Source organism: Aulonocara sp. 'chitande type north' Nkhata Bay, linkage group LG15 (genome assembly GCF_057382095.1).
Source record: "Aulonocara sp. 'chitande type north' Nkhata Bay isolate Kocher_YH1m ecotype deep benthic linkage group LG15, A_spYH_male_GT1.1, whole genome shotgun sequence".
Lineage (NCBI taxonomy): Eukaryota > Metazoa > Chordata > Actinopteri > Cichliformes > Cichlidae > Aulonocara > Aulonocara sp. 'chitande type north' Nkhata Bay.
Genome location: NC_141358.1, coordinates 21,431,175 through 21,444,680, shown reverse-complemented (window position 1 = coordinate 21,444,680; position 13,506 = coordinate 21,431,175). Strand labels below are relative to the sequence as shown.

The window sequence follows — 13,506 nt, the reverse complement described above, 5'->3', positions numbered from 1 at the left end:
AGATAGATAGATAGATAGATAGATAGATAGATAGATAGATAGATAGATAGATAGATAGATAGATAGATAGATAGATAGATAGATAGACAGACAGACAGACAGACAGACAGACAGAAGCTTCACAAGTAGTCTCAACAGTAAATAGATAATGTGAGTGGACAGCTAACAACAAGCAAGCTTTTTAATGTTGAACAGTGCTTTATTTATTCAGCAGTAAACTCTGTTCAAACCTTTTTGGCATTTCACTGCTTGAAGAAAATAAGAGAGCAGCAGTCACTGAGGAGAGAGCCAATACATCTTTGAACCTGACAGAGCTGTCACTTTATAGTTACAGGCAGAAAGCAAATACAAACAAAGACTTTACACTGGAGCAAGATTGACAGAAACAATACTTCAGGTCATATATCAATATATTCACAGAGAACACTGCTGCATGCTGTGGCTGTTGATTTACAGAATGTACCCAGAAAACGGTATTTTACAAAATGACAGAGTAGTATTTCACAGTTTCACATAAATGGCTGCAGAGGTGGTCACTTCAGACGTACACAGATACACACGATGCAAAATAACACATTGCTATTCTTGTAAGGACTTGTTTTAAATGCATTACTGGCCTGACAAATGCTTTTTTTTTCTCCTTTTTTTGCTGTTTTTAATAAAAACACAGCCAAAACAAGATGTAAAGCTGCAAGAGGTCTGAGACCTGCATTCTTCCTCCAGGAAGTATTACAGCCAAAAACAGCTGGTTAAAAAAAAGCGTGGCACATTCAAGAAAAGTTCTTTTGTGTTTATTAAAAAACAAAAATCCAAAACAATAAGATAAGATAAGATAAGATAAGATAACCTTTATTAGTCCCACACGTGGGAAATTTGTTTAGTGAATTTAGACGGGACCTACAGTAGCAAATGTGGCTGGACAGATGGAAAACGCTGTGATCTAGCTTGATATCAGCAGGGACAAACTTTCTCCTGCCTTAATAAATATTTACTTTATGTTATTAGTATGTTGGCGGTCAAATTAACATGATTTTTTTTATTTGTTGTGCCCCTGTGGTTGTAGATTATCAATAAAATTTGCACAGCTGGAGAGAGAAGACAGGGGGAGTGTTTCTTAGCTTTTCAAGGAGGGCATCTCTGAAAAATTTGAGAACCATGCTAAGTCAACAATGCCAAGAGTACATAATGAGGAGGCCGGGGTGGTTTCAAATTGCATGGAGGAATCAGTGAATTCAAGGTGGCAAGTGTCCCGTAAAACTTTCCCTGCTGAACATCTATAATTGTGGAAGAAATTCAGCTGGAAGTCAAGAAGCTAATGAATGAGCCACTGACTGAGAAACATAAGCACTTTACTAGAAAAGCTTTGTAGTTTGAAACAATCCTCTCTCAGATGATCCTCTGTCTGAAACAAGCCAATTTATCTATTGTTTTTCCTCTTTGCTGCTTCTTTTAAACATAAAGGTTTAACAGCAGATGGCCACATTAGCGATATCCAGTCTTTTTGATCTCATACCAGGAGAAGAAAAAAACTGCCTGAAACTGAAGCCTGAGATTTTGGCTCACATGAATTACTTGTTCACATGCTGACCTCATTATTTGAACCACAGCCTTGGTGAATGTGAACATTCCCAATTTTAACTGTATGTATATATAACAGAAAATAAGGAAAAACATGTGAAATCTTTTTTAAACTTACTTTCAGCTTATTTTATTAGCTTATTTTCAGTGTAATCCATTTGATGGGGTTACACTGAAATGGTTTATGATTCTTTGGTCAGTTTTAATTTCGGTTAACTATACAAATTTATGCTGTTAACCAACTGCTAACTTTACCTTTTCAGGAGACTGCCACCAAGTTTCTGTTAGCGTTTGTTTAAGAGAAGGCTCAAAACAAGTTTTCTGATCCACTTCCCAGTGTAACCAGATACTTCCCGTGGACCATGCAGGACAGAAACAGACTTCACTACTAAGCCATGTTCATTACATTTAAGCAAATTGTCTTGTGTGTAATTTGGACAATGAAAATCAAAGACATAGGACACAGAAGCTATATCAGGCTGCAGCCTCACACACAGTATTTCTGTAAGCAAATTCACTTAAACCCAGATAAAATAATGCCATTTATCCTGAACCTTTAGTATAATCCTATGAATAATCCACATCTTACAATTAGCAGAGTGCAAACGACAAAATGATGCCTGAATTGTTGTCAGTTTTTAGGCTGGCTGGATATTGTGACCCTTGTAAGTATAGAAATAGACACACGCCTGTACATACATCCAAGCTCACAAATTACTTTTGACAGTTGTGTGTTCGTCCTCTGCTCCCTCTACTTACATCGCACCAGTTGTCCCAGTAGGGCGGGACTCTGCTCACACTAAATGCTCCCTTTATCGAGTCCCTGGGCCTGGCTCGGACACTGCACAGTAGGACAGTGTGCGTCCATGTGTGTGTTCGCTGAGTTGAAGAGCAGTTGTCGATGACAGCTGCATGAGAGGAGGGAGAGAAAGAGTCAAGTGGCCTCAAATAGCCGACGTTCTCCTCATTCATCTGAAAGACTTCTCCACTCTTTCTCTCTCACTCAGCAGCCATTCGTGTGAAGTTCACATTTCTTTTGCTGACACAGCCATACAGTTTCATAAAACGCTCATAACAAAGAGGTAAGCACAGTCCGCTCTGCAGTGAAGTTTAGAGGTCAATCTGCTGCTGTCGTAGAAATGTCCCTCCTAGTCTATCAGCGGTAGGTAAAAGGCTCTGGTTATGCAGTTCGACCCATCAAGTAGTTTTACATTAAATATATACCATGGCAACATGCTTTAATCCACTTTAAGTGGTTTTTCAACCAACACCAAATGTCTCAGTTAACCTGTAAATGTATCGCCATGTCACAGTATATTTTCTGTGACATGAGTTATCGTTGTGTAAAGGGAACCTATCATGCTTATTTACAGCTCAGAACTTTCATTCTTGGACTCTACCAGAGTAGCTTTGCATGAATCACTGTTTTCTTTGGCCATTTTCCTGCTTTTTCTTTCATTTTTAGTCCAGTCCTTGTACCTGACCATTTTCAGAGAACCCTTAAATCGTTCAAGTATAAAAAGGCACCTAACTCAAACCATTAACCACTGTTGTGTCTACAGTAACAACCTAGCAAAGAACCAGTTTTAAATTGTATATCTACAGTAGGCACTTTGCTAGTAGCAAGCTGCTGCATAAGCACATTCCTATAGCTGAATCTATGAAAAACACCAAAGATAACAGTTTAAAAGGAATAAAATCATATTTTTGCACCAACAAGGTGATTCCCAAAGACCTACTAGCTCAACAATTTAAATCTCCTGCCATGATGTGCACTGTCTTAAACAAAATTAAGGTGGTCATACCAAATATTGACTTTCAAGCTGTTTCATAATGGCCAAACTTTGCATTTGTGTTTGCACATGCTCCACTATACTGCTCCTATTTCCAATTTTCCATGCAAAACATAAAGAAAAAAATGTGTGAGTTATTGTGAATGACCAAAAATAGTAAAGAAAGCAATAACAGGTCCCCTTTAATAGTGTATTTTGGGTTATTTTTGTTTGGGTTATGACCAAGAAGAAGCAGTTGGCAGCGTTTTCAAGCAAGCACTGATTTGGTGAAGTTTGAAAAGTGTGATATTTATCCTAAAGTGTGATTCAATTTGGACTACAAATAAAATGTTTAGAGACCTTTACATCACATGTTGGTGGAAGAGGTTTTTCTGTCAGGGCCAACAATGTGCTCAATATGCCAAGAAAACAGGAACTTGTGATTTTTAAACATCACAAGTTCCTGAACCTTGAGATTTTCAGTATAAACACAAATAAAACAGAAAGGCAGCAAAACGGTGCAGTATAATTGGTGTAATAATTTCAGCACGTAATGCAACATGTAATGCTCCTGCAGTAACCTTGATGAAAACATTTTAAATTTTAAACCAAATGCACTTGAGATGTTTTGGAATCATCAAATCTATGCTTACTGAGCTAACAGCCTGTGTATCTGCTACACTCAAAGGCAACAAAGTCTGCATTCCTATCCTGTTAATCATAGCCATCTGCAGTTATTAACCATCAAAAATGTAAAGAAAAACAAAACATTTTGTAAAGATATTGATTTGTTTTCCAACATCTTTGTTGTGGTATTGTCATATATATTAAATCCTCAGTGACACAGGCCTAGACGCCAAGCGGTGACATCGGGTTAGCTATGCTGAAGTGTGCATTTTGACTGAAAGCTGTTTTTTTGAGGTTGGTAATGTCAAAATGGTTACATGGAGATATACAGTGCAGCACTAAAAACTTCCTTGCGATTGCTTCAGTCAAAAGCAGAGCTCCTCAGTCATGCTGAATTGTCTGTTAACATTCGCCAACTACTCAAAAAGCAAAGTGAAACTGTCAAAACTGCGATGCAAATTTGAAATGGAGACCTTTGGCCCTTAAAGTAAAAACTGTGCACTTTAAACTGAGTTGGTTTCAGCAGTAAGTCACTTTTACTTTGAAGGCAGTTCCAGCTTCACACTATTAAGTTTCACAACATCCTGGCGAGTGAATGGCAAGTCTTTGCAGATGAGTCAGCATCTCCGGGCAACGATTTACCTGGTGGTGGCCACCAACCACAAGCAACCATTCACCAATGGCTCAACGAATCCACATTTGTCCCTCACGACTAGAGGTTGCGGGGATTACTGATTGATCTTCAGGTCTGTGTTACTGAGCCCTAACTTTGCACAGTGCCATATGAGACAACAGTTTGCTTCATCTTTAAAATGTATGAGCACACTTAAAGGAACCTCACACATTTTCCCATATTTTCCCAGTTTTGGAGATACTAGCTGCCTTTCTCTTGAATTCAGTGGAACTACACAGCATTCATCTTGTGGTGTTCAAAGCACCAATAATGTGGATATTTTTAAAAAAACTGCAATTGTGTCTCCTTCTACAAATCATGACCCAGAAGCCTGTTTTGTTTTGCTTTTTTCGTGCCAAGCTACACCTGCTGAACATAGTATCCATGTGGCACATTGAAAGACAGGGCCTGAATTTGGTAGAGAGGAAATAGTTCTAGATGGTGGATTTAAAAAAAATATGGTGTGCTCATTTTTTCTGGAATGACGTACTGCTGCTATGTCTGCCACTTTAAACACCACATTGTCACTTAGTGCAATTTTAGGAGAAGGCAGCTGATGTATAAAAAACTGGGCATCTCACATCAAAACAGTTAAGATGGATATTTAGCGCTACAAGCCAGGAAAAATATGCCTCTTTAAATTTCTAAGGTTTGAAGCTGTAATCATGGCTTAAATATCTTTTGATATCAGTTTAAATTCATTCATTCAGGTTACATTTAATGTGTACTGTGCTGTGCCGGATGAAACATTACTCCATGTATACCCAAAAAGTTTGTCCTCCTCCCTTCGCTCTCAGCCAAAATCTTGCTGTGCTGCCTCCGTGACACCAGCGTGGCCTTTCCTCCAGCCATAACACACTCCTAGTGTCTGAGCCCAGTTGCCCCAGTGAGGCAAGTCCTGCCAAGTCCTTTCAGGCGCTAGTCTTTGGAGTCCGACAGCACATGTGTCTCTGTCCGTCTGTCCAAAGACTTTTTCCACTTTAGGAATGTTGTCCCTGCCTGTTACAGAAGCACAAAGAGTCTTGTCTTTGTCCATATCCATCAAGATCATATTTTCTCTCTCTCCCCTCTGCGAGTCCACTTTTGTTTCCATGTTCGCTGTGTATCCACACTGTTGCCCTTCAGCTCAGCAGGGCTGCACTGCTGCTGCACAGTCCGCCGTAACACAGAGCTGCAAGTAAACCAGAAGCCGTTACAGCAGGAAAAAGAAACTGCTGCCTCACTGTTTTTGTCTATCTGTCAATTTATCTGTCAGTCATCCCACAACAGCAGTAGAGTAGAGCAGGAGTGCAGGAAAGCGGCTACAGCCAAAGTAGTAGACAAGAAGAGGGGGGAGGGGGGTCTCAGTGGTCTCTAAAACCAGTACAAATCCTTGCTCTTATCCTGTGCTGGCAGACCTGAGAGAAAAGGAGAGAAAAGCAGGAAAAGAAAAGACAGAGAAGGAAAAGAAGGTAGATTAGAAAACGAGGCGCAAATGCCCTGTTGATAAAAGCAGAAGGAACTGCCCGAGGCAGAGGGGGATGAAAGCGCGACAGCAACAGAAAAGAAAGTTGACAGCTGGTGTTAAGGTGCTGATTGACAGCCAGTTTGTTGGTTTAAACCACTTGTGTAAGTTGATCTCAGGCAGGGAAACAGAACGTTATTTCATTCTGCTTTTCACAGTATGTTACTAAAGCTGTTTCCCCCCAATTAGATATTGAGAGATACACAGAAAGCGAAGGTTATAATGAATGCTAGAGCAGCCTCATTTATTAATTAGTTTTCTAAATGAGTGCGCTTTTTGACAAACCAAGTTCAACATCTGCACAAACGAGCAGCAAAGGTTTAGCATGTCAATATAGACAGCAGAAAATCCATTTAAAAGACTGATATCAGTGTCAATATGAATGTCACTTACTGGTTTTCACGGGTGGTTTTCATCGACTCGAAGTCAAAGTGTAAGCTCACATCTTAAGCTCAATTGATTGATTTTGTTTCAATTACTTCAGTCCCATAACAAGTTAACCTTGCATCTCATTACACAGTTTTCCCGAGCCTTTCATTCTTCTCAAACAGTATTTAAAAGAAAAAAATCCAGTAACTGACACTTCACAGATACGTCTGTTCTCGGTGTCTTTCACCAATACTAATTAACAATGTGAACGAATCCAATGAGAAGAATGCGACGCAGCATTTAAATCAATCCAGTCTGCAATTTGTATTAAGACTGTTCTGTTCTAACCTCACAACAACAAATCAATATAAAACAATTATTCTTCTGTGTTTGCTTTGAATCTCTTAGTGTGGGAAAACATTTTTATCTCAATTTCCAATTAAAGGTCGTGCTCTTTCTGAGATCTTTGATATCCGAGGAGTTCTCAGTCCTATTATTACTCAGTACTAGAGTAGTTTTGGATGATTTACACAAGCAGATTAAGCCAACTTTCTTTTAGGATTTCTTTTGGATATCCACACTCATTCCTAAAACTAGGAAGAACTTTCAAAAATCAAGTGTTTAGCAGTATTAAACCTGAGCTTTTGGCTCATATACTGACAAAAATATGTATGACAGTCAATAAAGAAAAACATAACAGGTCTCTCTTTATTTAAGCTAACATTTTAAGTAAACAATGACCAGCCGACATGCAATTTGAGGGCCTCATCACAACTCACCAAAATACTGGCCATCGACCCCTGAGGCAAAGCAAGCAGACTAAACCTTATCCACTGCAGGATTCTGCCATTAATTCGTTTTTCTTCTCTAACCATTCATGAAGTTTGCATTGTTTCATAACAAAAGCTTAGAGAGCATTAATAGAGAAAGCATAATACATCTTAATCTGAAAGCTGAGGCCTTAAATAGGATTCAAATAACTTTAGCTATCTAAAAATGTTAAATTTTGCATGTTAAAAGATTATTTTTAACTTATGCGATGACAAGAAGATATCCAAAAATTAAATTGAGGGTTTTTTTATTGCAAAATTTACCTTCCAGTGCTTGGTTCGGAACTATTTTACAAAGAAAGCGGTTCTACTCAAACAAAAATATTTTAGATTTTTGATTAAACTTGGTTGTTGAATTGCTGGGCCTCTCTTCCCCAAGCACAAAGCTCATCATTGTTTTATCACTGTTTTACTAAAAATAGGCTGCTGACTAAAAAGCTGGTGTAAAAGTCATTTTGTCATAACTGTGCAGAATGTGTGTGCTGCAGTTCAGCCTTTTGTTAGTTCTATTTGTTTAGTGCATATGACAGTTGTTGCAATTCTGATGAGGAGAGATCCTCCTGTTCATCATCCAGCTGTTTCTTCTTTTTTCTGTCTATTTTAGCTCAAGTGCCCACTTGAGTTGAATTTTCTGTTACCTGAAGGACAGAAGATGCAGTTTTCTATGCAGATCCTAAAATAAATCGACTTCAAAATTGGCAGTACCTGTGTCCATGTTCAGTCCAATCTCTGTTCCTGCCCCCGTGAAGGCACCGCTCCAGGTCGACCCCGTCCCCGATTCCCCTTTACCCCCGAGGTCACAGGGAGAGCCACTGGGCCCCGGTACCGAGCTGCCGGACGTCAGGCGGTGGTGCGACCTCACTGACGGCACCAGCAGCGAGCCGTAGCGTGGGTCGAACGCTGTGCCGTACATCTCGTGAACACCTGGACGTGGGTAAGCTGAGCTCTGGGTGCTTATAGCACCTCCTAGCGAGTAAGGGTGATGGTGGTGATGGTGGTGGTGGTGGGATGGGTGCCAGGCATCGGGGCTGGGCTGGTGGAGGTGGCTGTGCAGGGAGGCAGAGGAGTAAGGGTCACCTGGAAAGGAGAGCTCTGTGTGGGGAGCCGACAGAGCGCTGCCCAGTGTGGAGGAGACTGACGGCTGGTAGGAACTGTTCCAGAAAGACGGAGGGAAACTTCTCTGGCTCATAGGAAAGGATCCATCTGTGAAGATAGAAATGCACATTAATGAAGGAAACTCATTTCATAAGTATGACACACCTACTTATTTAGACTTTTAAAACGTATGTAGCTTGAATAATGTTAACACATTGTGGTTGAAGGTTCATTCTTGACTGTTGTTTTGAAACAAGGATCATTTTTTTAGCGTCATAATTTATGGTATGCGTATTGAATTTATCGCAACTTATTGATCATCTTTTTAAGGCAAAAAAGCATAAAATACAGTCTTTTCAGCTCCTTTAATGTGAATTTTGCTGCTTTTCTTTCTTTAATATCACTGCAAGTGGAATCAGTTAGTTTTTTTTAGACAGTTTAAAAATGTAATTTGAAGCTGTGTCCTTGGCAATGTGGTATTTGTGATGGTCATTTCTCACATTTTTCTGATATTTCTGACAATGACTGCAAAATAGTCGATGCAATTTTAAAGCAAGCGCTGCTGAGTAATAATAATAATAATAATTGTGAGGCTTGAGGATAGTAAGTTTTGTTACAAAATGGTACGACAATGTAAATTCCTTCCTCACTCACAATCGGTCATTTTTTTGCTAATAAAACTTACATAAAGAGGCTGGATTTAAAAAGTGTTTGCTAAACGGGAAGAAAGGAAAAGCAACTCAATTCAGCATAGATTTCAAAAATAATAAAGGAATGAATCCTTTTATGTCGGCTTTTATCATCCCTTTATGTTTACACAGCTAAAACTGAATATTAATGGGGATACCAATTCAGTTTCTTTTAATTCTTTAGCTGATGGAAAGAATCACCGGTTAACGTGACCCTAAAAAGGATTTCACTTCAGCGAAACCTGTGATAGATGTAATGTCATTAAAAGCGATATACAAAAAAATAAATGAGAAAATTCCTGGCAAATACTTTTAATTGTGCACTGAATTTATATCTTTGGATAAATATGTAGCTCTCACCATCTTTAATCTGACCCTGTAAAGGTATTCCTGTTGTTGCATATATTTAAATCACTCCAAATCAGATAACTGGCAGCAACACAATGTGGATTTCTTAACATATTGTCATATGTTTTTGTTATCATCTCTTTTTCGTTGCCATAGTCTACACAATAAAAAATACAAATTCAGACATGAGTGCTCAGGTGTAGTTGAGTTATTTCATTCTCATATTTCCTTTGGGACTAAAATTCACTGAATTATTTTAGTATTTTTATCTGCATTGTCTCCTTTCTCTTATTTTGTTGGGGACGTTGCACTTGGGCACCAATTATGGCAACCCCCCCCCCCCCGCCTTGGATTTATTACTTCCTGAGAATTCTATCCTAAACCAATTAGATCAGGCGTGGGTTGATCATCAGTTTGCTTTGTGTTTTTGTGCTCTCTGGTCCAATTCCAATCCGGCCCCTTCACACTCCCGCTCCGTCACAAGTGTAACTCCACGAAGAGTCACACTTGTGGCTGCTGAAGGATCGCTTAATTAATGGATATGGTAGAATCGTAGCGGCAACCTCTGGGATGTTCTCGCCTTTCTCAGCTCAAAACAGGAACTTGCAATCAGCATCTGGAGTGTCTGGATGTATTAAGATCGGGTCCATTACTTATTGGAAAATACAACTGCTCCGTTTCAATTTCATTTCCTTCACAGAGTGTGGTTAGTAAGCCTGCACTGGTGCAGCTTTGGCTTTGGTGGGTTTATAACCCACTTCCACTCAAGGCTAATTGGTTTGGAATAGCACTTAATGTAGGGGACCGTCCACGCAAAGGCGCAAAGGGACTGAAAGCATGCAGGGAGGGGGGTGTAGCTGCCAGATTGTAATTGGGCCTCTGACTCTGATGAAGTCACGGTAGTGTTGAAGCAGGATTATTCCACTGAATTTTCCTCGGAAAATGCAAAGTCAAGGCTCAATTAAAAACTTTTTCCCCCCTTAGAAGGACACAACATATAATTATGTTGAGCATGATGGGGGTTTTTTTTAATAAAAAATGATTCTATTTATGTGATTTTACTGTAATAGTCAGTAAAACTTCTGTTTTCATTTTAAGATATTTGCACAATGGACCATTATCACACTTGTGGTGCATATGAAACACGTCTCTCCCTCTAAATAATCTGAAAGCTGTTTCAGAGGCGTTTCTTTATAGACTAAATTCTTCTTTTTATTCACAAGAACAGGCTGAATTACGCCTACTTATTGAATACCTACTTATCGTACTATTTGTATTTATCATATGTATGTTTCCTATATTTAATAGATACAATCAGTTATTTCACTTGTAATTTTCTACCACTAAAGTTAAATAGCAGCTTTCATCATTGTTAGTGATGGTTCACATCAAAAGGTGGCATTAAAATCAATCCTACTATTTTAAAGACATACACACGTTTGGGGACATACGTGACACACAACTTTCCATTATCCTTTCTATACACATGGACAATTCCTAAAAAAAAAAACACTATAAAAAGTTGGCATTACACATTTAAAAATATCACACCAGTGCATGTAAATAGATGCCTGGGGCATAATTGATTCTACTCAATCACTTTAATATTTAAAGACAATGAAAAGCAGCATAAAACTCCACTAAAAGAAATAAGTGGCAAATATGCAGGAATATTTAAGTATCACCAGTGGAAAAGGGCCACAACGCTGAGTCCGCCAATGTCAACATCAGAAAAAAGATCACACACCACACAACCTGAGAATATTAAGGCATTTCATGAGTAGAAATGTGAAATGTTGAGAAATGTTGCCTACAATTCTCAAAATACTGACAAAATAATCCACTAATACACACATATGTGTGTGTATGTATACATACATATATACAAAAAGAAATACTACACACCTCTTACGGCCTTGTGGCTGCTCGACGCGGGGTATGCACTCGTCTGGCTGAGAGCTCGGCTGAAGTGTTCATCCACCACCGCACTGATATCGCCCTGGAAGTAAGTGAAGAGGACACAGCGGGAACTCAGGTACTCGGCACCGGGCGGCAGCTCCTTGTCCTCCTCTTTGATCGCCGGGGGGCCAAGCCGGCTGCCGCTGTCCTGGTGGTCTTGCATTTTGGAATACAAAGCCAACTTCTAAAAAGGACACAGATATATTTATATGATTGTAATAAAACAATATACTCATGCTTCTGATGCATATATAATTTTTTGTATTGACATGACATTTGACATCAAAAATATATTTCTATAAGGACACAGCAGGTTTTAGAGGAAGATAAAGGAACCCAGTTAGCATCTGCTTGTCTGAGACTGCATTGTCTTAAACTTTATAATAACTTACAAATTTGGCATTAATTTTGAAATTTAAAAAATAACGTTTTTTGCAGTTTTTGGTCATTTAAAAAAAAAACAAAACAGCTAATACTTCCAGGTATGAATGAATAAACTGGAACATGCTGATATTATCAACATGTGAAGTAAATGGTCGTTTTAAAATATAATAATGTATTAAATGTGTGCATAGTAACTGATAATTACAAATAAATAAATAAAAATATATCAATAATAGTGTTAAAACAATATGTAAACGACTTAAGTAACATCAGGGCATCATATGATTGTTGGGTTTTTCTCTGTATCTATGAAGCGCCTTGAGGCGACTTTTGTTGTGATTTGGTGCTATATAAATACAATTGAATTGAATTGAATATATAATTACTGTGTTATATGATAAATTCAGTTTAAATGACTAAACAAAATAAAGGATTAGAATTTGCTGTCTAGCAAGCACTGAAAATCTAGACTATAATCATGTGGTGTAGCTGGAACAGGCTCATCCCCAGGCTGTTTAGACCAGACAAAGTGAGTTGTAGCACTATGCGAAATATGTGTAGATGTTGACTGAGAGTAAAAAAAGAAGCTCTTTAACAGGTCTAGAAAAGCCTGTTTAAAACTAGTCACTCTCTAACTTATGACCCTTGCAGGCTTCAGAGGTCCCACTGACAGAAGCAAATATAATATGAAAAGTTTTGTTAGTAGATGAAGGACATTTAAGCTGAAAACAATCTGAGATATACTTTCAAAAAGTGACAATATTACTTTAAACTTACTGATGTTACTTTAACAACTGCACTTAAAGATAAAACCCGAGTAGCAAATAATGTCTGTTGCAGTCTGAATAGCACACATAAAAATATTTTAAAGCAAGAAAATAAATACATAAATAAATAAATAAATAAATACATTTTAAAACAAGTAAAGAGATAAAAGATTGTAAAGCAAATGAGTCTTCATTAAATCTTTTTTATTATTATTTTATTTTAGTTGTACTTTTGACCACGTTAAATTAGAATGTTTATCTAATACTGCAATTGACTCTATACCACATATATAACCTATGAGGTAACTTAACAGTGAGATAAATGCAAACAACATAAACTGTTGACGCAAAATTGAGTTTGAAACTTCTCTACACTTTACGTTTTGTGTAGCGAGTTTGAGCCTTGCAGCAGGTAGCGCAGTGATACAGTCATTTTTATAAGATCCTAAGCGGTGATTAACTGTCTGTTTAACACATTTTTAAATGCGCGCTGTTTTTAAAGAGTGCTTTTAAGGGCTGTAAGTTTAGGTTGTGCGCTTTAATGGCCTTTATCTTTTGGATTTATGCGTAATAAAGTTTTATTGACTTTAAATAAAGTTTCTGCATGTGGCTTGCAGCCTAAAGTGAAGACATAAGTCTTATAAAACACTTTATGTCTGTGTGTTCCGTACCTGGTGGTGATAGGGGCTGTAGGAGCTGAAATAAGGCTGAGGACCAAACACTTGGTACATCACATCCAGGCAGCTCATGGCGAAGAAATCACGGATAAGAACCAAGCTTCATTGATAGAGCGTGTATGGTCGGACGGAGCTGAAACAGTAATCCAGGAAGTGGTGGAAAGCGGCACACTCTCAGACTCTCTCCGCTGAGCCGCTCTGCGCTCTTTACGCACTGGACTCACACTGAAGGGA

The 13,506-nt window shown here is 38.4% G+C and overlaps 1 protein-coding gene across 2 annotated transcripts; it reads right to left on the bottom strand.

Moving 5' to 3' along the window:
- Positions 1-224: 224 nt before the first annotated feature.
- Positions 225-13,446, bottom strand: vgll2a (vestigial-like family member 2a). Of its 2 annotated transcripts, none has more exons than XM_086264930.1 (4): positions 13,267-13,446; positions 11,391-11,628; positions 8,059-8,556; positions 225-6,047 (listed from the first exon to the last, which is right to left on the bottom strand). In XM_086264930.1, exons 1-4 carry the CDS (start codon positions 13,342-13,344, stop codon positions 6,004-6,006), a joined length of 858 nt encoding a protein of 285 aa, XP_086121056.1. In that variant the 5' UTR covers positions 13,345-13,446; the 3' UTR covers positions 225-6,003. The 2 variants fall into 2 exon arrangements, with proteins under 2 accessions (XP_086121056.1, XP_086121055.1); XM_086264929.1 differs by having other exon boundaries at positions 225-5,821.
- Positions 13,447-13,506: the final 60 nt, after the last annotated feature.